The 25,568-nt window shown below is 31.3% G+C and overlaps 5 protein-coding genes across 9 annotated transcripts in view; 4 read left to right on the plus strand and 1 right to left on the minus strand.

Annotated features, from left to right (window-relative positions):
* Positions 1–1,681, plus strand: part of LOC133337840 (small ribosomal subunit protein eS21) — a 378,405-nt gene extending 376,724 nt beyond the window's left edge. For 3 of the 4 annotated variants that reach the window (XM_061546046.1, XM_061546045.1, XM_061546047.1), the window contains exons 2-4: positions 1,188–1,246; positions 1,352–1,557; positions 1,632–1,681. In XM_061546046.1, coding sequence (XP_061402030.1) covers positions 1,197–1,246; positions 1,352–1,547 — 246 coding nt within the window. In that variant the 5' untranslated portion in view covers positions 1,188–1,196 and the 3' untranslated portion in view covers positions 1,548–1,557; positions 1,632–1,681. Of the gene's footprint in view, positions 1–990; positions 1,109–1,187; positions 1,247–1,351; positions 1,558–1,631 lie in introns of those variants that run through there. The other variant, XM_061546044.1, reaches the window with a different exon arrangement.
* A 4,616-nt stretch (positions 1,682–6,297) lies between these two features.
* LOC133337834 (uncharacterized) lies at positions 6,298–12,771 on the plus strand. 2 transcript variants are annotated; one of them, XM_061546038.1, is made up of 6 exons: positions 6,298–6,345; positions 10,118–10,553; positions 10,633–10,728; positions 11,446–11,855; positions 11,928–12,344; positions 12,409–12,771. In XM_061546038.1, exons 2-6 carry the CDS (start codon positions 10,137–10,139, stop codon positions 12,722–12,724), a joined length of 1,656 nt encoding a protein of 551 aa, XP_061402022.1. In that variant the 5' UTR covers positions 6,298–6,345; positions 10,118–10,136; the 3' UTR covers positions 12,725–12,771. The 2 variants fall into 2 exon arrangements, with proteins under 2 accessions (XP_061402022.1, XP_061402021.1); XM_061546037.1 differs by lacking the exon at positions 6,298–6,345 and adding an exon at positions 7,601–7,702.
* Positions 12,772–16,960: 4,189 nt separating this feature from the next.
* Positions 16,961–21,093, minus strand: LOC133337844 (interferon-related developmental regulator 2). Its single transcript, XM_061546052.1, has 5 exons — positions 20,972–21,093; positions 18,731–19,430; positions 18,417–18,660; positions 17,125–17,346; positions 16,961–17,061 (listed from the first exon to the last, which is right to left on the minus strand). The coding sequence occupies exons 1-5, from the start codon at positions 21,000–21,002 to the stop codon at positions 16,978–16,980; spliced, it is 1,281 nt and encodes a 426-aa protein (XP_061402036.1). The 5' UTR covers positions 21,003–21,093; the 3' UTR covers positions 16,961–16,977.
* LOC133337854 (uncharacterized) lies at positions 17,516–18,346 on the plus strand. Its single transcript, XM_061546064.1, has one exon. The coding sequence runs from the start codon at positions 17,516–17,518 to the stop codon at positions 18,344–18,346; it is 831 nt and encodes a 276-aa protein (XP_061402048.1).
* Positions 21,094–24,194: 3,101 nt separating the features above from the next.
* On the plus strand, positions 24,195–25,300 carry LOC133337845 (acyl-CoA-binding domain-containing protein 5). Its single transcript, XM_061546053.1, has 3 exons — positions 24,195–24,343; positions 24,406–24,747; positions 24,803–25,300. Exons 1-3 carry the CDS (start codon positions 24,224–24,226, stop codon positions 25,298–25,300), a joined length of 960 nt encoding a protein of 319 aa, XP_061402037.1. The 5' UTR covers positions 24,195–24,223.
* Positions 25,301–25,568: the final 268 nt, after the last annotated feature.

Genomic DNA, 25,568 nt, shown 5'->3' on the forward strand with positions numbered 1-25,568 from the left:
TGACAGAAGAAGCCACTACCTACAGAGTTGCTTTTTTGTTATGAACCTCAAGTTATTCTACTTTGTATTATTTTACCATGCTTCAGTCTAACCCATGACATAATTATTCCAATTTTTTCATAATTTTACTTTTGAAAACATTCAGTTTTCAAAATGTAAATGAGGGTTATCAGTGGCAATAATTACAAAATTTTTAACATCTTGAAGTTCCCAGTCTCTATATTCTATAAATATAAGTTGTAACATCTATATTTATATCATAGGAACAATATTAATCAAATCATTTTGATATTTATTTACAGAAAGTATATATTTTTAATTTCAAAAATATGTCATTCGACATGCATAAAATTTTTTGAAATTTATTTTTCAAACAATTAGAAATTTATAGATGAATTCCAACTTAAAAAGGGTTGCCATTAAAAATTTCTCATATAAGACTACCTTCTGTAATTATGCCATGAGTCTATCCATTTTGCTTATAAAAATGGTGCTGCTGTGTAAAATCACATTTATTGCACGTTTACAGGAAGTAACTAATTTTAATACATAACAACAAAGGAAAAATTGGGAATATACCAACACTACAAGAATATACTCATTTTTAGTACTTTTGTCTAGAAAAAATTGTTATCGTAATTAAAAATGAACTTCTTGCAAGTTATTTGCATATACAATTAAAATAAATAATAATAAAAATCATTCAATGGTAATAAATATTTAAAACTAAAATAAATATTCAAATTCCTTTTTATGTAACCTGAACATGCCCATATTTATCACCAAAAGGAAGTGACCTTTAAAATATTGTTTTTTATAAAGCCTTTTTGATTCCCAAGGCCTTACAGAAACCAACCTTATTATTTTGTCAGATTTAAAAGGAAATATATATTTTTTACATAACATTTAAAAATAAATATAAATCACAATAGCGAATCGATATACAATTATCGTTTCTCTTTATATTCAGCCATTATCGAATACCAAACACCGCATAACGATTACTCAAGAAAGCAACCGTCAGTGCTACCAACCCTAGATATTTTCTTTTCTTTTTTAACTCCATAAAAGAGTGTCCGCAAATTTTTTAATTTCTTAAAAAAAGTAAGTTAATTTCATCGAAATTACAACAAATTGTGCATCAAACATGTTTACAATGATTATTAACCAAAAACAAATAATTGCAGTTAAGCACAATGGAGAACGACGCCGGTGAGAATGTTGATTTGTACGTGCCCCGCAAATGGTGAGTGTAACACGTGTTTCGGTCGCAATGGGTGTAGATTCCCAATGGACTATTGGAAATAAAATTGCGAAAGTCGACAATAATATTAATGAAATAAATTTACAGCTCTGCTTCCAACAGAATCATTCACGCTAAGGATCACGCTTCCGTCCAAATCAACATTGTCGATGTTGATCCCGAAACCGGACGCATGACCGATGGCTCCAAGGTTTATGCCATCTGCGGTGAAATCCGTCGTATGGGTGAATCCGATGACTGCATTGTCCGTTTGGCCAAGAAGGACGGTTTGATCACCAAGTAAGTTTGTGGAAGTGACCAAAGGAAATTATTTTGTATCTGACCATGTTTGTGTACTCTTGTATTTTTTCAGGAATTTCTAAATTAGAAATGATCATGTGTAAATAAAACCGACGTTTTATAGTAATTTAAAATAAATGTTTTTCTTTGTTTTTATTTTTGGAAAAATTTGTGGGTGATAAAGGACCAAACTAATGAGTGGAATCAGAAATTCAAATAATAAAGGATTTTATTTCCATTAACAAGTAAACAAAAAAATACTATTTTCCAATACAAATAATTGAAAATAGTTGAAGCTCTAATATTTCAAAAGGTTAATTAGCATACTGGAACTATAGTACATACTCGACGTGAACCAATATTTCAGAATTATATATGCCGTTAAAAATATTTGTTCTTTAAACGGACAATGATTTAGGGAGGGATAAATTTTTGCCATTGAATTGACCTGGTTTTATAAATTTAAAATCCAATTTTATTCGAGATTTTTTTTTTCAATTATCGTGCGCAATTTTTTTCTTATTATTATTTTAAGAAATAATTTTTTGCATCATTTTGTATTTTGTTTTTAGAGGATAGAAGAAGTTCTGCAGTTTTTCTTTTGCATTATTACGATCGTTATTATTATACCTGGTTTTCTCTTTCGAGTTGAATTTAATGATCGATGATTTCCATGAAAAGCAAACCCATAGATACCTAAATTAAGCAGCTCATCAGACATGTTCGATAATTCCATCTAAGAGCCGTGCAAGATTATATAGTTGGTTCGCGACCAAATCATCTTATAAAATATTAACGTTAACTGTAGTTATATATTTATTCTTGGGACTTAATAGCTCCATCTCTCGTGATGTAGAACTATGATGTGGTATTCTGAAATTCAAAGAGCTCTTATTCCACTAAAATATCAGGAAAAGAAATAATTAAAATACAAGCATAATGTTGGTTCCAGAACCTGTAAGAATGTACAAACTTTTACCATTTTAAACATTTCTCCATAACGTTATGACTGTTCCAGATAAAAAATTTTCCTTTATGATATCGAAAATAATAGTAAAAACCAATGAGCGGGGCAGAATAGACGGACGGGGCCGAACATATAATGCCCTGCACAACTGCCAAGGAACTTTAACTGTTGAATCCTTCTTGACCGATAAGAGATATTTCTTACCTTGGCATACTTTCCTAATCTTGTTTTCGTGGCGTGAAAATATACACCTCAGCATGCACCGGCTAAATATTGACCGATAATTATCTAAACAGCCCTTCCCTATGAAATTGAGTGAATTTAGTAGTCTAAACGCCCTCTATACCGTTAAGCTTAATATATAAATTTTTCAGTGTCCATTTGTATCACATTGTGTACAATTTTTTACTCGATAACAATGTTTCCTTTACGAAATCTAAAAAAGTAGATTTTTTGCAGTATGGGAACAGACAACTAGTTTGTACCTCACTTTATTTTATTTATTTATAGCAATGAATCGATTCGATTGATTCTACATGACAGAATCTTCAGCTCCCTTGTTGTTAAACAAATAATCGTATATCGAATTATAGATCCCTAGTTTTTAGACAAAACCATTCGTGTATCGTCAGTGTATAGCAGTCAAAGCATATATTATTTTTTTTTTAAATATTAAGAAATAATTATCTAATTAGTGAAATTTCAATACTATTTGCAAAAAGAAGTAATTGTACGCATCATAGATAATAAAACAATAGTGAAAACTTTAAATAAAACAATCAAAACGGTCGCAATTAAATTTATGAAAAATCGGGAAGTGAAGTGGGGGCACAAATACTACGTATACGAAACAAAATTGAATAATAGATACAAAAAGCTGCAGCAACAACTAAACAAACATAATTCGTGAAAAAAAAAAATCATTTGTGTAAAATTTGCTTTGATAGCAAAATACAAAAGAAAATAACAAATGTTTGCTCGCCAGATTTTAGATGGCCCAGTTCGTAAGGGCAAATGGTGAAACTTGTTTTGGCCAAAAAGAAAATACATACTAATTGTAATTGTGTGCATCGATTGAATTTGTTATCCATCCCACCTTTTGTTTTACGTACGAGCTTGTTTTCTTTATTATTTATAAACTGCAACAGAGGTAATTATGATTTTATTTCGTGGCAAAAACACAGTGTAATTTGAAGTCGACAAAAATAAATACAGTCATCTAAAATGTGCATCTATCTAATGTACACATATACTGCATGCATGCATTTGTCCTTGTTCCAAATATTTGATATCATGTATCTTCCACTCTCTTCGAAATACACACAAATTGACATACGACTCTAGTTATGGACCACAATACAATTTTGGTTGTAGCATTATTTTGGTTATGTCCTGATTCCTTTTATGTTTTCAAAAAATAAATATATAAATTGTCATTCTATACCATATCAACAAATTATTTTTTATTCAAATACCATTGTTTTAACGACGCAGTCACATTTACAAAGATAAAATGCCCCCCAAACACATAGCAATAAACAGCAACAACGGGTATCTTTTTTTGTTTTCAATTTCTGGGTACACATGCACCGAAAATGTACTCACTCAACCAGTCAATTGGGGTTCGCAAAGTAGTTTCAGCAAGCTCACATCGCATTTGCTCATTCATATGTGGTTACATTTGCGATATAAATGTGTGTCTGCTTTTGCAGTTCGGTTAATTGAATATGACAATGGATCCACACATAAAGTGTTGAATGACTCAGATGCAGTGCAAAGTTTAGTCGTTTCAGTTATTAATAGTTTTGACGGTTACCTTCGCGATAACGTTTGATCCTAAAAGGAATATAATTTTGGATTTTTAGCAAAAGATAATGTTTGATCCTAAAAGGAATATAATTTTGGATTTTTAGCAAAAGATAATGTCAAATAAAACTGGGAGTAAGCCATCGACGACGTTCTGTCATGCATTATTTGGATAATTAGAACATATTAGGTTGGGGAAAAAGAAATCCATTAGGCCGGTCTTGTTCCACCAGGACTACGCTAGGTCATAAACATCTACATCTACTCGCCTTGGTTGAGAAGTTTTAATACATCCGCCATACAGTCCGGACTTGGTACCAAGCCATTATCATATTTTTCATTCATTGCAAAATTTCTTTAATGATAAAAAATTGGTATCTAGGCATGATTATGAAAATCGGCTCTTAGAGTTTTTTTTTTTTTTTTTTTTTTTTGCAAATAGAGGGATGGACTTCTATGAGAGAGAAATTATGAAGTTATATTTGAAGTGGCAACAAATTATACAACAAAACGGTGCAAATTTGTCCCAAATCGGTCATTCCGAAGCATGCTAAATAAAGTCCTACAGTTCATATAAAAAATTGATTTCTTTTTTCCCCAACCAAATATTTTAATGTTTCTAAGGTAATTTGTTTTTGTACCAAAGCTAATTAAACCAAAAATGTGGCTCATCGAAATATCGATTTTAAACACCTGTGTCTTCAAACCAAATATATTTCAAAAAATTTGTAGTCGATTTAGAAATAACCGACTGTCTGTCGCTTCAAAAGATTGTATAACGAAGACGATAATAAATTGAGTCCAAATATGGCATATTACACTTAGAGCAAATGGTAACATGGAGACGATCGGTGAATTTAGTATCCCATTTTATTCTAACGTAGCATATTATCCTATTTTTTAACATAAATCAATCTAGGGCTCCTTCTGGTAGCTCCTCACGAAGCCTTAGATTCTTTAAAAATGGCTAATCTTATATGAAACAAACTGAGTGCCCAATTCGGTCCAGGTATTACCCATTATAATAATGTTATATATCCTAATTCGAGTTCAAAGATGGTCCCTATCGTTACACCTACTTCTCGTGGTATGTCTTTGCAAAAAGGGTTAACATTTTGAAAAATTTAAATTTCATATATCGCCAAGATAAAATCCTAAGATGGAGTTTTTGGCAATACCTTTTCAGTATTAATGAACTCAAGCGGTATTTGTGGTACACACTAAATTGATTGATTGATCTTAAACATTATGCATTTGGCGCTATGTAGCCACTTCTAAATTCACAAAGCTTCACGATGTTATCATTCAAAGATTTACAATTTTTTTGTTTATAATATTGAAGTTGAAAAATTAAATATTTAATTCATACCTTAAATTGTTCCCCACTAATTATTTCAATTACGAACCTAATATATAATTTTCAAACATTTTTTATAGTTGTGCATAAAAAATAAAGTAACGTCATGAATAACCGGACCCTATTTGAAAGAAAATGTATCAAATAAGACTAGTTTTTATCAACTTATTTATTTTTTATTTTATCTGATATGTCTTAGTTTTTGTTTTCATTAATTACATTAATGGATGCTTAAGGACAAAGAAACAAGTCCTATTAACAGGCAAATATAAACTCCCTCCCTTTCCATACACTGAATATTACCATTCCTCAATTATTTGCTTAAATGTAATTCTAAGGTTTCTTCTTTTATCCCATACACACATAGATACAAATACCTATGTGCAAATGCCTCCTGCATTACAGCTCGTCTGCTTGCTTTGAAGATTATTTCCGATTAGATTACATTTTGTGGGCGGCGTATGAATAACGCAGTCTTCCATCATCAGTCTGCAAACAGAGTAAACTTTTTTCCAATAATTACATTGTCAAAACTAATAACAAATATTTTGTGTAATTGAACGAACAACCCACAATAATGTTCGCGCATTGGTGATAAATATTTTATCTCTGGATATTCAACAGAAAAAGAGGTGTGCACATGTTTATTCATTTGCCTCCAAACAATACATTGTGAGTATAATTTAGTAAACATTTATAGTTCAAATGTAATTTAGATGCATGTTTTTACTCTGTTGTTGTTTAATTAATAATAAATTTACACACCATTGTTATTAAAATGACTTTGGGGATTAGGGATAGAACAAATTTCAATTATTCTCGCGTCAGCAGTTAATTGTAGACATTCTATTGAACGACGTTACAATGCAATAAAGTAAAGGATTAGTGTCACTATTCAATTGTAAGTAAGTAGAAGGCAAAGTGTCATTCGTATACATTAAAAACAAATTGTAGCTAATTTTTACATTCAAGTGAAGTATTATAAAAATTGAAGAATTTAAAATTAATCTTTATCATTTAATCGGGGTTTGGAGAACTTGTATTGAATGTTTCCATTTAAATACAAACGACAGGAGACACCAATTTTGTTGTTCACATAATATTCTTTATTATTGTAATATTTAATACACTGTTCTAGTATCTCAATTTGCCACTAATTTATATGATCAAGTGATAAATCTCGGGACCAAAGGCAGGTTATTTAGAGCAAATTTTACTTTTAAAGAAAATGTTGTTGATGTAGCATATGAGCCCTTTATTTTGAAAGTGCTTTAAATTCATTTTAGATTCTGATAAAAATCTTACTAAACAAATTACGTTATATATTCTATCATGTTTAGGGGACAAAGCCACAAACAAAATTAATACCACTTAATAATTTTAATTCTATATCTTAGGAGTATTACTCATCAACTAAATCTTTGACTTCTAACATACATTTTTTTAGATAAACAATAAATAAACAAAATTTAGTAAAATAACAACGTTTTCTAAAACTGTAACCGTCTTTTGTAAAATGTTTCTTTTCGATTTATTATTGCTTTATCTCAAAAAAATTTAGTCCCCTGACGACTAAAGCAAACTTAAGACACTACACACATATTAAATTTGTCAACTTTTATCGTTTATATTATTTCATATACATTTTACATCCATATTTATGCACCACTCAAAAGGAGGTGAATGGTTTGTTAAGCGTTCATTGTTCGACAAACACCCGATGTCGTCGCGATTTAAAGAGTATTTTTGTAAACATTTTAAGAGAATCTCTCTGTGAATAGATTTGATATTATTATTTTTGTGTTCTCGACAAACCCAGTGGACATTCGTCACGTTTGTACTAAACTCAGCAACGAGCATTGCTAGTCTTGTCGAGCAATTCGCAGTCAGCATATCAACGCAAATAAAACGACACAAAATTTTTCGCTAATAAACATACATATATTTTTTCCAAGCTAAAATGTGTTTAATGTAATAGCGGAAATTTCTATTTTCAATAAATGGAATTGTGAAATTTTCGAAACGAAAAGTAAGAAGAGTTAAAAAAAAAACATTTGAGAATGTGTTAACGTTTAAGTGGTCACTTGTTGACTCAATATTTATTAAAATGTACATATATATACATGTGTGGATAAAGTGTGTACAATTATTTTGTTATCTTATCAGAGTTTTAGACTGTTTCAAAAGAGAGTAAAAAATAATACAAGTAAATAAACTGAAAATTCTAAAAAATATATTAACTAAGTCATGTGAATGAGCATAAGAAAGATCACTTCCACAGGCTGTCTTGTCTAGGGTGTTTCTATTTGTTTATTAACTTATTAGAAACAAATATCATTGTTTTCAATATGTCAATAATGTGTTTGCATTAAAAAAAGTGTCAATTTTTGGATTAATTATAATTTGTAGGTCCAAATGAAAATATATATTAAAAAAATATATATATTAAAAAACGAAGCGAACAAACTTAACGAAATTCTTGTAGAGTACAAAATAAAATCGAATATTACTGAATACTGTTAAACATATTCCAATTTCTTCTATAAATAATGTTGTCACAAAAGAAGCGATAACAAAAATTGGACGTCAAAAACCTTTGGCTTTGAGCATACCAAAACAGTTTTAATGAAATGAGGTAATTTATTTGTATTTGGATTATCTCTTTTAAATTATTCGAGAATAATTTTTTGTTAGATTAAAATGAACACATTTGTTAGGGTTTACGCCAATTAAATAAATATGATATGCTATATAATATACATAAAGATATAACGATTATAAAACTTACTTTTAATTAAGTTAACTGATTTAAATTAGCAAAGAAATTCCACGTTTTGGACCAATATTTGTCTTATTTTTATAAGGTTTCCAATCTAATTGAGATGTACATGTTTACTGTTTAATTTTATTCGATGCGACGAATAAGACATCTGTTGAAAAAATATTGCAACATGCCCAAAATTGCCATTTGCTTCAGATCTTGCGAATAGAATGAGATACATAACTCTTTCTATATCTAAAAAACAACTCCAACATTTAATGTAAATTATATCCAATATTAAAGAAAAATATTTTCATTCGAACAATGCCATAATAAAATTATTTGATCTTTGTTTAATATTTAAATTTTGAATTTATTAATAATTATACCAGAGGAATGACATCTTCTCATTTAACAACATATTATTTACAATTTCCAATTGAGTTATCTCCTTTTGGTTTTGTTATTGTTCAGCGTATGTGCTACACATATTATTTAATTGTTTATTATATACCCATTAGAGCATAGAACTAGTTAGTAACGCTAAATGAAATGAACGATTTGGTTATTAGAAAATAATGTTTTGCTAAAATATAAAGTAATATAATTTGTGTATGGCCTTTTCCTGGAATCCAAAATGGACAAAATCGGAAACAATTTTGATTATAAAAAGATTATTGTAGGTTCTGGAACATCGCTATATATAATAAAATAAAGCAATCAATCATGCTTATAGAAATTTTATACGCAAAAATGAAACTAAATGTCGTTTCCAGAACCTACAAAAATGTACACATTTTTACTAGAATAACACTTCTTCATTTATGATATCGAAAAAATAGTCTAAATTAGTAGATTTTTGCAGTTCTTGAGACCAAATGTCTAATGACAGAAAGTACTGAACCCTGCTTTTAGAACATGCGTTAATGTCTACCTACAAATAATATAAATGTTAGTATATTGAAGTAAGTGGTCACTTTTCGTGATGGCAATCATTTGCCTGCCTGCACATATATACATACAACTTTAAGAGAGTACGTGTGTGTGCTACTATATAAAGAATGAAATTGAGAATATTGTAAAGCGTGTAGTGTTTTATCAATATTAATTATCATGCATGGCGTACTTTATTTCTACAGTACATTGTGTAGATGAACCTTCTTTTTTTATAGTTTAGTCATCGATGAATTATAATTACGAATATTGGGGTGGTGTTTGAAATGTTTTTTTTTGCGCTTGTCATTTATTTATTAATTTAGTGAAACATTTTAAAATATATTTCCAATAATCTTGTCGAGGGTCCTTCAATAGGAACAGTAATTCAAGTCAGTTAAGAAAATGTTAGCGTTCAGACCAATTTTAAAAGGTGTGTAGTTATCCCGTTAAGACCTAGCTTAATTTGAGATGTGACAAAACGAGAACGAACTTAGCATATGGTTCCATTTTCACTTATTCTATAAATTCATCTGAAAAATTGTTAATTATTATCAAATGTCTAGCTATGAATGAATATATATTTAATTGTTAAAACATTTGCTTTTTAAAAACCTACAAGAATCTCCCCTTACTATATTTGTCACAGTTAAAAATGCTGCATGCCGTATACAGTTCTCGTTAAATATTTCATTTATTTGTTTTTCAAACAAATTTGATTATTTTTTGTTTTTTCCTTTATTTTTTCAGGTAATTGTCCTCATATAGCATGTTACCAAGTTTTCACAACTTAATGAGGTGCTCTACGAGCGTACTGCAGCATCAAACTACCGCTGGTACATCCAGCAATGGTGTACCCCAACCATTCACCGAAAATCATGACGATCTCAATTCGGCCACCTGTTCCGGCAGGGGTGACTGCTTAAATGGCACCTGCTTGTGTGAAATACGCTATGCGGGTGATGAGTGTAGCGGTTTCAATTTGCCCTACTATGCCGGCATATCGGGTGTATTCTATTTTGTGGCATTGGTCTCTGTTATACAATTGTTCATATGCATTGTGGCGGAATATCAACGACTGAAACAGCCATCGGTATTAAGGGCATGTCGTATAACCACACAAAAAATGTTATATTTCATGGTTTTTGTGGCTGCGTCTTTGAGAGGTGCATATTTTACTACACCGGTATGTAAATGCTTTCAATTACTTTTCAAAGGTTTCACCATTAATGGGTCGTTTGTTTCTATCGTATGTTTTTTTACAGTTGGATTTGCAACCGCAGTGGGCAGTGACACTAATGTCGGCATACTATCCCCTGTTGATGTCCTGCGCTTCTTTAATTGTTTGTATGTGGGCTGAGGTAAGTTCTAGAAGTTAATAAAATTTGTAGTTTTTTTCTCTCAAAATAACGATAATATATCGTGAACATATTTACCATTTGAGATAAACTGCTGGCCTTTGTAGCGATAGGATATATTGATTGTTGCATATCTTTTTCATAGAGTACCGCCTTTACTGCTATCACAATAGAAAAGTTACCTAAATTCTTTATCACAGGGGCTTTGATAAACAACTCCAAGTGCTGTCGTACTCACAGTTTCTTTTGTTATTAATATGTTCAAGATTTTTTTATTTTTATTGGCAATCAATGATGTCGCTGGTAATTTGTCATATGTCAATGTGTTTGTACTTCCAATTGTTTCAGTTTTCAGTAAAGAAGGAAATGCAATTTTAGGTGCAAATTGCGTATTTAGGCAATCAACCTTTGCAAGTGCTATTGCACCTGAAATTATTGATAATTGTTCTAAGGCGCAACTACCCTGTCTATGTACATATATCATATATATTTTATAAATTCAGCTTCTTTGTAATCTAATCGTTTCTTTTTGCAAATTTATTTTGGTTATTGTTTGGTATTGACAAATACAATACTATGTTAGTATTTCAAGATGCCAAACAGGTATGGTTAAATCATATTTAAATTACCATTATACAGAACTTGTACGGGATCGCTGAACGTTAAAGCTGACAATAATAGTTCAAATCGACCAACTAAGCAATTGTTTCCTATTTTCAGATTTTCCATTTGCGTGATATTCGCTGGGAGAAATCACAATTTCTATCGAAAAGCTTTCTGGGATTTATCGCCTTCAATTTCCTGCTGTACAGTCTATATGGTGTAGAAGTATTTTCGTCCCTCATCAATTCGAAGCGTGAGACATATGCCCATATATTCAATGGTTGTTACGCCGCCCTTCTGCTAATAGTTGTGGTCTTCTTCCTTATTTATGGCGTTGAAGTGTTCTTTAAACTGCGTGGTGGTTTTGTATACGATCAAACGGGAAAGATTTTGGGGCCCAGTGAAGCTATAGTCAATGCGTCCCAACTGCACCAGTCTCGCTTGGGTCTTCTATCACAAGCCATTATGCTAATAGTGATTGTGGGTTTTTTGACTTCGGAAACTTTGGGAGATTTTTGGAAAACAAAGTAAGAAGTATTAAAATTGAATTGCAGAATGTTGTCATCTATTTACACATTGTATTTTACTTGCTTATGTAGAGTTCCAGTTTATTCTCGTAATTGGCATGATATAGTCTTTCGCATTGTCGAAATTGGTGTTGCTCTGTGGTTTCCCTGTTGCTTGTGGAACTCCATGGCTCCCGAACAATTATGGATTTTAAATCCTCGCAAACTTATATCTCGCCAAATCGATCCGTCGATACCTACAATGTCGGCGGAAACGAAAACTCTTTCACCCGAAGAAGGCCAATCATTTCTGAACAAAAAGGATTGCTGGATATGCTATGACAGCGATAAGCCCGAACCACTAATTCAGCCCTGCCGTTGCACCGGAGATGTCTCCTCAGTCCATCATGAATGCCTAAAACGTTGGCTAGTCGAAAGCTGTAGCACTTCCGAAGCTCAATTGTCTTGTAAAGTGTGCGGCTTTCCTTATGAAATAGAGAAAACAAAAAAGTAAGTACGATTTGAAAGTTATATTTTGATCTCCTAAACAGAAGTTGTATTCAATCCGTATTAGGCTCGATTGGGAAAAGGGCTTCACCATACAGCACTGGTCAAAAACTGTCATTCTAATAACGCTAATGTGTGTGGCAGGTGCCTCGGCCTGGGTTGTCATACAAATGTATGTTGATCCCCTGATTCGTGTCATGACCGTTGGCATTGCTGTCCTTATCGGTTATGTATGCATCAAGTGTTTAGGTGAGAATACTGTGGTAGCCTACCAACGTGCCAAAGTGAGCAGCATTAATATTGTCACAAAATCCGAAATGGAAAAATTACACACCATCTGTGAAGATGTCAGCACGGCTGATACCCCCAATTCGTCCTCGTAAAAATGTGGTTAAACAATATTCTTTGTGACTGACGACATCGGATGTCATAGATAAGTTCAATTGCGTCTTCGTCTTTTTGTATACATTTTAAATTTGAATGTCATCTGTATTTTCCAACATCACACACAATATCACCACCTTGGTTACATGGAGGATTCTTTAATTGTGCATCTAATTAAAGAATTTTTTATATATAACTCTCATATTTATGTTTACCTTAATATTTTATAGTCCATACAAAAACAAAAGTTGGAGGCACGTTTAACTAAAATATTGCTCAATTGGAGTAATGTGCTCTTTCTGTTTAGATGTAGCGTAGATCCAGCACTTTTGCTTGAAATAAGAAAAGAAATTCTTAAAAGAACAAATCTTCCTCTAATTGCAAAAGTATACAAACAACAAAAATTCTCAAAAATAACAACTACCAAATAATTATCAATAACGGTTAAAACTCATACATCATCTCTGAAATCACCCGCATTCAACTTAAGCCACACAATTGTCATCAGTATCACTAACAAGAATAAATATATAGATTTTAAATCAAATAATGCAATTATTACTTAACCTTGGAAGCTTTCAATTATTCATTTTTATACATATTTAATAAATATCTTATCATATGTATAACAAACAGAGCCATACCCAAAAATTACGTCGCAGAGTTTAGAATTAGGCAAGAACATAATAGAACATACATTGGTTTTTGTACGATTTCAAATATTGCGAATATAATTATGTTTTGTGTTTTATGTCATAGTTTCCCCCCCTATCTCATATTTTGTTCATGTCATTCAGAAAACGAATATTATTTTAAGATTTATTTAAGAACGCCCATGTATTTTAATAAGACTTTTATTACATTTTTTGGTAACAACATCCTTGATAATGTAAAATTATTCGCTAATGCAATGTAGTAGGATTAAACAAATTTACAAAATCCGATTTAAAATAATTAAAAACAATTCCCATTAATTTTAATTATAAGAAAAAATATAAATTATTGTGATACAAATTTAAAAATAAAATTAATGATATAAACAAATTTGATGTTGTTTTTTTATATAATTTATTTACAATCCAATCAAATTAGAACAATGTAGCAAACATGATCTCTAGCGACGTTCGGTACCGATATTTGGATATACAGAAAAGTTGCAGAAACACGATACGTTTCGGAATGGTGATATGATTTTTTTCTTGTTGTTTATTGTTGGTATGTTGTATATTCATTTTGAATTTTATATACTTTTTTATTTTATTCCAACTCTTCGGTTGAAATCGACAACCATATTCAGGGATAAACTTTTATAAGAAAAGTCACTGGTTTTTTAACATTTATTGAAAAAATACAATATCAAATAATTACGCCGTTAGAGCTAGAAATTGTTCTTATTTTCAAAGCATTCAAACTAGATACTGCCAATTTTTTAATGTTTAATGAATGATTTATTTTTAAATACATTGAAAATCTACAGAATCATATTATCCACATGGTTTAATTTCAAATGTTTTTCGATACGATCATACCATACCCAAAACCATTAGGTTTTTGACGAAATAGCTATTTCCATTAATCAATTTGGATTCTTTACTCAAATCCAAATCAAATTTCAAAATGTTCTTCTCAAAAAGTTTGGAATTTTTTATCAGTTCTAGTAAGGAATAGTAAAAATAATATATCGTCATTATAAATGTAAACGGACGAACCAACAGAAAAATTCGAAACTGACTTTTTGTTTTATAATTGTTCGTCTGTAACACATATGAAAATGCTGGGAATTGCGAATTATTTCATGAAGAAAGATTTACTTCCTCAAACTTTCCCAGCGGGCAGATTGTGTACATTGAATAAGGGAGGACATTTATTAAAGAACAATTTCGAATTGTATGCGTTCCCAATTTTCCTGTTGGGTGATTTTCATGGTATAATAATAGAAGGTAACAGCAAGTATTGTTGTACAAAAAAACGATACAACAACCACATGTAAATTTGTTGTTGTAAGTTCTACTAGTGTCAACTCATTTGACATAAAAATGTAAACAAACAAACAAATTATCATCAAATTATTTTTATTTTGAAAATGAAATATTTTCGAATCCTCAAAATAAAAATTGAAAAACATGAATGAAAATCTATCAAATTTATATTTCTATCGCTTCCACATCTTTCCTATAATTGAGCAGCCATTGCCATATATATGTATGTGTAACACATATGAAAATGCTGGGAATAGCGAGTTATTCCTTGAAGAAAGATTTGCTTCCTCAAACTTTCCCAGCAGGCAGATTGAGTAAATTGAATACGGGAGCACATTTAATAAAGAAGTATCCGTTAAAGTTGTATCCGTTCCCAATTTTCCTGTTGGGTGATTTTTAAAAACATAATTTGTCAAATTCATATTGACACTAGTATAACGTTAGAATCAAATCAGCTGGGATTTGCTGTTACCTTTTATAATTGTACCATGGGTGATTTTTAAAAACATAATTTGTCATATTCATATTGACACTAGTATTACATTGGAATCAAATCATTTTTAAATAATTTTAAATAATCAGCTATAATTACGTATTTTTTGTTTCCCACTGGGTGGAAAAGTACCCTGCGCAAAGTTTTATCACTATCGGAGAAATATTTAATGTCTTTAGTGCAACCTTTACATAAAATCGGTAGAAACTGTATGTGGGAGCTATATCGAAATCTGAACCGATTTTCACGAAACTTAACACACATCACCCTAGACTCAGTTCAGTACGCTATGTAAAATTTCGTGCAAATCGAAAGATATATAGAAGTTTTAATGCACCATTTACACAAAATCGGATGAAAATATATGTGGAAGCAAGTCTAAATCTGAACCGATTTAAACAAAACTTAACGCACGGACTCAATTTGGTAAGCTGTACAAATTTTAGTCTCAATCGGATAATTATTAGTCACTTTGTTGTACCACAATTGTATTGTAGTTACGTCCTTTTATTTCAGAAAATATCATGTCAAAAGGACCTAACTGACATAAAACCTTTATAAACCAAAAAAGTAATTTTTTTCAAAAAATAAATAAATAACTACACAGCCGCCTCAGCCAAAAGACAACGTTGTCGTTTTACACCGTGTTCTCGTAGACTTTGTCGTTTTTGGTCTGTATTGTGTAAAATTTACCTCAAAACAAATTTAGAAATTTATTTTTCGACAGATTTATTGTATTGTAACTATATTCCTAAAAGCCATTTGTCATAAAAGTACGACAGTGCATTATATTCGACAACGCCAAACATAATAAGAAATTTATTTTTCGACAGATTTATTGTATTGTAACTATATTCCTAAAAGCCATTTGTCATAAAAGTACGACAGTGCATTATATTCGACAACGCCAAACATAATAAGAGCTACTGAAAACCAGCCATCACATTACTTTTGCTCCCCTGGGTCTTTAAACTCTATCAGAATTTAAAGAAATATGCATTAAAAATATGAACAAATTCTTAACAATAGGGTTCAATGATATTCAACATCCAATTGAGAATTCAAATTTGCCAATATTTCTATAATAGTGATGATGATTATTATTTACTTGTTATAAAATATAGCAAAAAAAAAAAAAATAAACGAATGTTTTTTAGGTTTCGCATCTTTAATTACGAACTTAAATTATATTTTATTTAATAAAAACTTTATGTAATTCGAATCAGTTATAGGTCAGTAAAGATTTTGAGGAATACGTTAGACTACGATAAATAATTCAAAATTTACACGTATTTTTGTTAGATCTTGAATATTTTTGGTAGTACACATTCTATACTATTATAATATGCTTATAATCTATATGGTGAGCAATAAAAATTTGAAAACATTTTTATTTACCCAACCTAAACACTAATACTTAAAACACTTCCTTATATTCATTGACTGTTTGTTTTATATACATCAATTGTATTTATTATTTTACTAGTTTCTATTCTAGTTATTTGTTGTTTGCCATAAATATATATATGCTTATATACTATACGTTTTATAATTAGAATATTTTATTTAAATTAATTCAGAGTTCTTTTGTTTTTGTTTTATTAAAAAGAAAAAAATAACAAATAGTCCAACAGGAAAAATTTTAAATTATTTTAAATCGCAATTCAGATTGTAATCGAATTTAATGAATTTTTAAAAATGAGTAGATTATTATAAAGTTAAATTTTCAATAATAATTTCTCTGCAATATTACTACGTACTAACTAAATTGTCTACGCATTTATGTAAAAACTGCAGAACGCTTATCTCTATTCTTGCCACGGCTGATGGTGCGTGCTTTGAATGCAGCAGCATTTACAAGGTGCTACAAATAAAAAAAATAAAATATTTAGAATGTCGTTTGCGGTATTTAAATCAGATGACTTACCCTTTCCAATTTGGAGGCTTTAAGTTTCGTAGCACCATTGGCTGTGTCAACTTTGGTTCCCAAACCGAAAATATCACGTATAAAGTCATTTTCTTGCAATTGTGATGTCATACCAGGACCCATAATTGTGCACAATGCAGAGTATTGAAGATGTACAGCCCAAGAATCCAAAACTAATGACTCTGATCCAAAACGAATGGTTATTTCGGGAGATATATCCTCCTATACAAGAAAAAAAAACAATTATCTGAATATGAGAAAATACTGCATAGTACTTTTCAATTGTAAAGGAACAACCGTGCAAGGAGTATAAAGTCAAGTTATTATTTTGTATATTTTAAAAATTTCGAGTTTAACAAATTCTTAGTGTATTTTTTATATTTTGTGCAAAATGCTTACGACAACATATAAACACGATTTTATACAACCTAAAAACAAACGCTACGATTTTGTGAAAGAAAACGTTAACAAATCCCAAGTCAATTCAGAATGCAACTGTGAAAATATAACTTCCGTCGATAAGGAACAAAGTATAAATGACAGTCATGGAACAGTTGAATGGACAGGGATTGCTCCAATGGGTCGCTTGATTGATCCTCGCATTATACCCACAAAAATCTCACCCGATCAAGCTGATGCAATAGCCAACGCTCGAGAAAACGATTGTAATAAAATTCAACCAAATCGTTTTTTGAAAATATTGCGTACTGTATATCCGGATCTTTATGAAAGATTACAACAAATGCCTCAAGATGAACTTAATAGGCGCATGGAACAACAGCGCATGTACACTACATATCAAATCGATTTTTGCAATGTAAATGAATATCCAGAGGGCATATATAAATCGCTAAAGGAGGAGGATGAAACAAGCAAACTAAATGCCAGCAAGTTGTTGAAGAAAGACGAACCTTGCAATGAATTCAGGAGAAATGTAATGGAGGAATTGAACAAACAAGGTGGCAATTTTGATCCATGTATAAAGGCATATAAACCGTTTAAAATTTCATTTGCCGATTCTAATCGTTTCATTAATTCTGGTAACAACTCCCACTGGCGAAGTGGAGAAGTTTTTAAGAAAAATGCAAATTTTACCGAATACATGGATACCATCAATAAAATCGGATGTGTTATTATGAAAAATAATTTACACGATCATCGCAAATGCAGTGGCAAACATTGCCGACATCAACTTGTTCACACTTGTACACAAAATATGTAAAATTCATTTTGAATGTTTAGAGAATGTAAGTAAATAAAATGAAAGCTAAATAAAATATTGTTGATCTTACCTCCAGATAACGTAGCACATCTCTAAATGTTGCTCTCTGGGCTTTACGATCACGTTTTGCTCTGTATTTATGGGAATCTGTGGCCAACTGTTTAACTGCATCAATTAAATCACTTAAGTACTCTTCCAAAAAATCTTCATCGTGTGAACGGCCACACTCCAATATCAAGGCCAGGGTTTCACCAGCTGCCATGCGTACATCCAAATGAGGTGATTGCAATAGGCCCATCAACTTCTTGAAAGATCTGCAGCATTTATGATAAACAATAATTATTTAAAATTTAGAGATGTTTTTTTTTATAATTTTTAACTTACGGTAGCATTGATTGTCCGCCAGTCATCCATGATACAAAGTCTCCTGATGGGATCATTGTCAACAATAAGCCCCAGGCTGACAATGCTTCAGCATGTAAGGCACCGGCTTCGGGGCTAACTGTGATCGGAGTTTTGTCATCACCTTTCAAATAACTAGCACAAAATATGGATTCAAAGCACTGCATCAATGTTACCATATCACCTATATCATCACCACCAAAGAAATTCAAAAGGCCCAAGGCAGTACAACATTTTGCCCGTGCATCAAATGACACTGACTTGTCTTGAACTGTGGTGAGCAAAAATTGATTGAGAGCTTTAGATATGCCTTCATCGCCGCCCAATTGCAGTACCAACAATGGTGCCAATCTAGCACCCCATACTTGCTCCAGACCCTTTCCACGACGAATGCTCTTTTCAATGCAATCGATAAGGGTTACTTTGCGATCGTCAACAAAATCGGGCATATAACGATGCATCAATATTTCGCAGATACTTTGCAATGCCAGTACACGAGTTTGTGCCGATTTCTCAGTGGCATTTTCTAAAGCCTGCATGAATTTCTCCTCATAACGTTCATTTGAAGACAATTCATCCGAATCGTTGACAGACGATGCGCCACCATTCTCAGACATGTATGAATACACAGAGGCATTTTCATTGAATGATTCATCTTCAGAGTTGGAATCGCCTTGGCGACCTGTAACAGAAAAAAGTATCAAACGTTAAATGAGTATTCAGTGCATTTGAATGAATCTAATTTAAAATAATTACTTTATGGAAATGATTATTTTTTGTATAGGTATATTTTTATTTACGCTTTATTTTTTTACTGTTTATTTAATTCTTTGTCACCTAAATTCCTGTTTCTATCGAATATGAAAGTACAATCTATTCGCAGCTGTTCCCCGTGCTAACATTGTGTGTATATGAGCGTTTTTTAACACAACATTTTGTTTTGTTATTCTACTGTTTATTTTAAGACATTTCAAGGTCGTCGTCAACGACGAGTCTGATCGGTGGATGACCAAACGAACACACACATCTGTTTTAATTATGTGTTCACAAAAATACAAATTCAAAAAATGACGAATTATCTCTTGTAATAAACGTATTTTTATTAAAATAAGAGCTCTATTTATGGGAACCATCCTTTTGAAAATTAAATTAGAATGGTTCAGCGATAGCAGACAACAATACTTGAAAGATTGATTTGTCATGTGTGTTGTTGGGATTTTCCAGCTGTTACAAGAAACACGTTTATCAGCATAAACACAAAAATCATTTACAATTTAAAACCTTGAAAGCAACAAACATTATTACGTTAATAGGCATAAGCTATGTGTGTATATATATATAGATATACGAACCGAATGTATTTCTAATGTAGATCGAAACCTCTAAATGAGCAAACGAACAGTGAAATTCAGAAGTATGTGGACATATCGTTAGAAAATCGCGATGGGTAGCCATGATGTCACGAAATTTTTAAAAAGCATTCGCATAATTACATTCAAAATATTTTAAAAGTCTTAACATAATTTATTTATAATAACTTGTTTAAATTGTGGTTATGATATTTGAGTAGTCATGATGTAATGCAGATTTAAACATGTTTTAAATAAGGTGGATTCTTTGTAATTATATATAAATTGGCCATTAAATTGTATTTTGGCTTAAATTACAAAGTAAATAAAGAAAAAAATAAATAAAGCTAAACTTTTATGCCGTACAAATACTGATAAGCTATTTATTTAAAACAATGTTAAAAGCTTTTATTTATACGGAATAATTATTTTCACAATAAGTTGCGAATATACAATTTAGCTGCATACTTTTTAGTACTAGTGTAAAAATAACATGTTTGTGTTATTTCCTTATCATACTCATGGTCATTCATTACTTTTACAAGATTAGGTACATATTTTGTAATTTTGTTAGTAGTAGACATTTCAATGACATTTTGCCACAACAAAAACAAGGTGAAAAATTGGGAAAATAATACACAAAATATTTAATATCACAAATGAATGATGCAATCACATTATATACCTATATAGCAGCCAAACATGAAAGGTAAATGCAATTTAAAATATTTATCACTCTTCTAAAAGATCGCGGAACCGATTAGTGATATACATATATGTATATGTATACACATATCTCATTTATATATGTATATATAAATATATATAATTTTTGCAATTTATTTTATATGCTCTCTTTTATTCGCTCACTTACCTTTGCCTCCTTTCTTATTACGTCGTGGCATGTTGTTAGCTGATTTGTGTTTGTTTTTAGATTTCTCTTGGTTTCTTGAAATTTTAACGGAATATAGAGATGCCGTAGCGGAGGATGTAATGATTCTAGTTCCTAGACGTATAGACGACGTTTCTGTGGCACTACCCGTTCTTAAGGTTTTTGTTTTTTTTTTTTTTTCAATCGATTTACACGAAAACTCCTTTTCAAAGCAGACACTTATGCGAAACTCAATAAGTTATGCACACAAAAGAACAATTTATTCCACTGCCAAGGAAGCAGGAAGACGCGCGCGCTTTTTCGCAAAGGTTGGTCGACTCAAACACAAAAAAAAAAACAAACAAGTGACAGCAATAGCACGAGGTTTCTTCAATTGTCTACTCGCTTTGTGGTATCTTGTCGTAGGATGTGTTTTTTTTTTCTTCGTTCTTTGTTTCTGTTGTTTCGGATGTGGTGGAGGATTGCCAATTAAAAGTTCACTTTGGTTTTCAGCACTTAATTTTTTTTTACACACAAATTTATTCCGTTTTTATTCACTACTGATCCGCCGATTTAAAATCAAGACGCAGAATTGCAAAAGTTTTGATTTTTCCAATTTTTTATTGTTGAAAAATTTCTATTCAAATGTTGCTGTTGTTTTTGCTTTTTATTTCTTTTAAAAACTACACCAGTTCTGTTGGAGGGTGAGGGTCTTTGCAAACACAGTTTGTAGTGTTGTGACTCGATTTTGTTGCTGCTGCTCCTTTTTATGTTAAAGAATTCTTGCAAACTCGACAAAGTAATTTCGCTTATTGTTGTATTAATATCGAGTATTGTTGTCGTTGAAGCAAATTTCATGATTAATTGCAACAAAATAATATTTTGGACTTTTGTTTCTTCTTTCTTTCTCTTGCTGTCTCTTTTTTCGTTAGGTATATTTCTGATGTGAAAACTTTTACAAGCACATTAAAGCGAAAAAGCCAAATGAAAATTACTCATTTGGTCAAAATCGATTGCGAACAAAAGAAAAAAATGCTAATCGCAACTCGTAGTGTTTTGACACTTTACACTTCTATTCACACTATTTCACAACAATGTGTGATAGAATTAGCAGTAACAATTTTATGAAATTGTTAATTAAATCTGGTGCTACACTCGGAGGTGCTGAGTTAAGATTTGTGAAATAATCACAAGTAAGCTTTTTTCTTCGGCAGCAGGTAGAGCTGCCAAGGTAGAGTTAATACGGTAACCGCATCAGCACAGCTGTTGGTACAATTTGCTGTCAAAAATGGTGGTGTAATTTAACACAAAATAGAAATAAAAACAAAATTATAAATGAAATATCTGTGAATTTTAAAGAGCATATACAACAAAGCATGCATTAACATGTACTAAGTGAATTTGTGTAAAAAAAATCTATAAATTGGTTCATATTTTTCAAAATATTTTTGACATATCATTGTTCTGCAACAGTTTTTGTAATCGATTGCTGATGCGGTTACATTGGGTAGAACTGCAAAACGAGGGATGTAAAATAGATTTGAGGCTTATCGTATTATCGATGAACAATTCGCTATATAATTATCGAGTTTTTCTAAAAACAATCAACTTTTATAAATGCTACGTTCCATGGCCTATAAATAAGGTCGCTTAGGGAGACCAGCTGGATATCTGCGCCACTCAAGTTTGCTGTCAAAACGCATTATTTTGAATATTATATGAAAACGTAAACATAGTCGACATTTTTGACATTAGACTTGAGAAAAAACAGCTGTTTTCCGATTTCGCATGCTACTTGGATCACCTTATTTATAGGCCATGCAACGTTCCAGAACCTCAATAAATCTATTGTATATTAAAATTCTTTGGATTTTTTACTTTAAAAATGTATTTTAAACAAAGTTCAAATTTATAAAATGAAAATTGAAAAAAATTGTTGAATTTCTTTATAAAGTGAATATTGAAAACGTTGAAAATATTGTTGACTTTCTTTTTTATATGAACCCTTTGAGCCCCGATTTTTTTCCAAACAATATAAGTATTTTTTTAATGCAACTACCCTAAATAGGATATAAACAAATTTTCACTACAGCTTTGCATTCGGGAGATACAGTTCCTTCTTTCTAAAAAATAAAATATCATCATGAAAAAACAAATGCATTATCAGCGAAAAATCACTTTATATTATTCTTTAGTTCTTTTTTACAAGAATCATATCATAATTTTGAGTGTGCCATTTGTACATTTCGAATACGAAGCGATTTAAATAATTTGGACAGTATATACAAATTAGTACTGTACACATGATTGCACTCAGCAATATATTGATCAAAATTTGAATTGTTTAGATTTATTCATTTGATAAGTGTCATTCATAATCAGAGATATTGGACTACTTTTTTCAGAAATAATGTACTGTATCTCTTAATGGGCTTAAGCCGTCAAATTGTTATTGTAGTTGTAATGATCTGAGAATAATTCGGGGCTTAGAGGTGTACCCTACAATCAGTATATTTTTATAAAAAGACATATTCAAATTATTATTTAAATTGAGTCAATTTATAAACTAAACCCGCATTAAAACAATTTGTTATTAGAAAAAACATTCAATATATAAAACCGACTACTTGTGAAAACTCTCTTTTTTAACACCTCTATAAATAATCGGTTATATTGTACGAGTACTCTGGATACCAAACCAACATTAAAACTGAGTGCAGTCTCCATTCCACCTCATTCGTAAATATTTCGTTAAGCTACTTTGAGTTCTTCTTTATCGGCCATTTTGTCTTCTCCCCCATTCGTGTTTGCAAGTGGAACGTTTTTCAAATAAACGTAGTCGCTCTCTCGTATATAAGCTAAAAAATATTTAAGCGATTAAAGTTCGATCCAGTTTTTTCTACTCAAAAGCCCGTTTACTGTTATTAAATAGAATAAGATCATTAATATATTGCATATATTATAAAAAGAAAGGTTCGTTTGTGGTATACTAAGGCAGAACCTTGAATGTTTTGTAAGCAGATGTTGGATGTTGTAACAAACAATTGTACCTTGAGTGCGATCATACACCCATAAAAACAACAACATCTACGAAACAAGTGCAACGATTAAATGTGAACCTTAAACCCTCGTAATTTGCCTTTTATTCGTTTATCAGTAACACTTTGCGACCCCTTGTATCGATAATCTAATCGCATAATATATTTAGAATAATAAATAATTGGTTATTTATTCCCTCCAGCTTTGTAGTTAGCTATGGCATCTGTGCAAGAAAAGTTCCAGGCGGCTGTCAATGTCATCAAGAATTTGCCAAAAAATGGTCCTTATCAGCCCAGTACGGTGATGATGCTTAAATTTTATGGCCTCTTCAAACAGGTAACGATTGTAACATACTAAGTATATTTCTCATTCTCATATATTTCCGTACTATTGAACAGGCGACAGAAGGTCCATGCACATCGAAAAGGCCTGCCTTTTGGGATGTAGTTGGTAAAGCTAAGTACGATGCTTGGAATTCAAACAGGCATTTAACAAAAGAACAAGCAATGCAGAAATATGTTGAAGGCCTTCAAGAGATTATAGAAACCATGTCGTTCACCGAAAATGTTCAAAATTTTGTTGGAAGTTTACAAGGTCTAGAGAATATAAATCTAGATGAGCTAGAAATGATAGCACCTGGAATGAAAAAGCTTGCCGAATCGCATCCTAATTCTCCATTTAACTCCCGAACAAATAGTCCGCAACATGGAGCCAGTAGTAACATTATTATTGATGAGGAGGTAGTTGTACTAATTTCACTTTTAACTCATATAATAATGTTTGATTCATTTGTAGCCACTTACAAATGGACATGCATCATCAACTGAAGATGTCGAATTGGAAAATCCAACAACAGTTCTGCCAAATGCGACACCAATGGCGGCCCCAGAAACGTACAATATATATGCTCCCACGAACGGAAATGTTGATCAGTCAGACGATGAAGAATATGTTGATCCATTTGATATACAACATGAACTGAATGAATCATTACAACAGAATAATCACATCTTGAAACAGGTGCAGGACACTGTAACGAGAATGAATCTGGATATTTCATCTGTGAATCAACGTATATACGACTTAGAGAAAACAGTTAGGGATCTTAAACTAGCTGTTTCCAACACTACACTGAGAAATGCAGCGTCGAAAAACACCATGGAGCACAAACGAAAATACCCCAACTGGTGGCCACTGGATGACATATCGCCAGTATGGTTTATTTTACTAATATTATGGCCATTTATTGCAAGAAGACTGGGCAATATGTTGGCAAAACCCAAACGAAAATAGAGCCTAGATACCTAATATATAAATATTTTCGGTTAAGGTGTATAATGGTGTTGAATATATTAGTTGTAACATTTCAATGCTTCGCTTCGGGTATTTCCATTAGCAAAGTCAGGCGACTTATCACTATTTGGATATTTTGAGTAATAGCAAAATTGTTTAAATAGTATACTGACATTTTATTGTGCAATTTAGTGTACCTTTTTATTTTTAATTTTTTATCGGTTTTTGTGTTATTTGGTTAAGTAAAAAATTATTCATTCCACAATAT

The sequence above is a fragment of the Musca vetustissima genome, unplaced genomic scaffold (assembly GCF_032173495.1).
Source record: "Musca vetustissima isolate MV318-11 ecotype Yass unplaced genomic scaffold, APGP_CSIRO_Mvet_v1 utg320, whole genome shotgun sequence".
Classification (NCBI taxonomy): domain Eukaryota; kingdom Metazoa; phylum Arthropoda; class Insecta; order Diptera; family Muscidae; genus Musca; species Musca vetustissima.

What these genes read in the sequence shown, in the direction of transcription:
- LOC133337834 (XM_061546038.1), top strand. Translation starts at nt 10,137, where the DNA reads ATGTTACCAAGTTTTCACAACTTAATGAGGTGCTCTACGAGCGTACTG. An exon ending in TTGTTTGTATGTGGGCTGAG is followed by an intron (nt 10,729 to 11,445) that starts GTAAGTTCTAGA and finishes TCCTATTTTCAG; the next exon opens with ATTTTCCATTTGCGTGATAT. An exon ending in GGAGATTTTTGGAAAACAAA is followed by an intron (nt 11,856 to 11,927) that starts GTAAGAAGTATT and finishes TTGCTTATGTAG; the next exon opens with AGTTCCAGTTTATTCTCGTA.
- LOC133337854 (XM_061546064.1), top strand. Translation starts at nt 17,516, where the DNA reads ATGCTTACGACAACATATAAACACGATTTTATACAACCTAAAAACAAA.
- LOC133337844 (XM_061546052.1), bottom strand. Translation starts at nt 21,002, where the DNA reads ATGCCACGACGTAATAAGAAAGGAGGCAAAG. An exon ending in ATGTGCTACGTTATCTGGAG is followed by an intron (nt 17,347 to 18,416) that starts GTAAGATCAACA and finishes TTTCTTGTATAG; the next exon opens with GAGGATATATCTCCCGAAAT. An exon ending in AAGCCTCCAAATTGGAAAGG is followed by an intron (nt 17,062 to 17,124) that starts GTAAGTCATCTG and finishes TTTTATTTGTAG; the next exon opens with CACCTTGTAAATGCTGCTGC.
- LOC133337845 (XM_061546053.1), top strand. Translation starts at nt 24,224, where the DNA reads ATGGCATCTGTGCAAGAAAAGTTCCAGGCGGCTGTCAATGTCATCAAG. An exon ending in TTTATGGCCTCTTCAAACAG is followed by an intron (nt 24,344 to 24,405) that starts GTAACGATTGTA and finishes ACTATTGAACAG; the next exon opens with GCGACAGAAGGTCCATGCAC. An exon ending in ACATTATTATTGATGAGGAG is followed by an intron (nt 24,748 to 24,802) that starts GTAGTTGTACTA and finishes ATTCATTTGTAG; the next exon opens with CCACTTACAAATGGACATGC.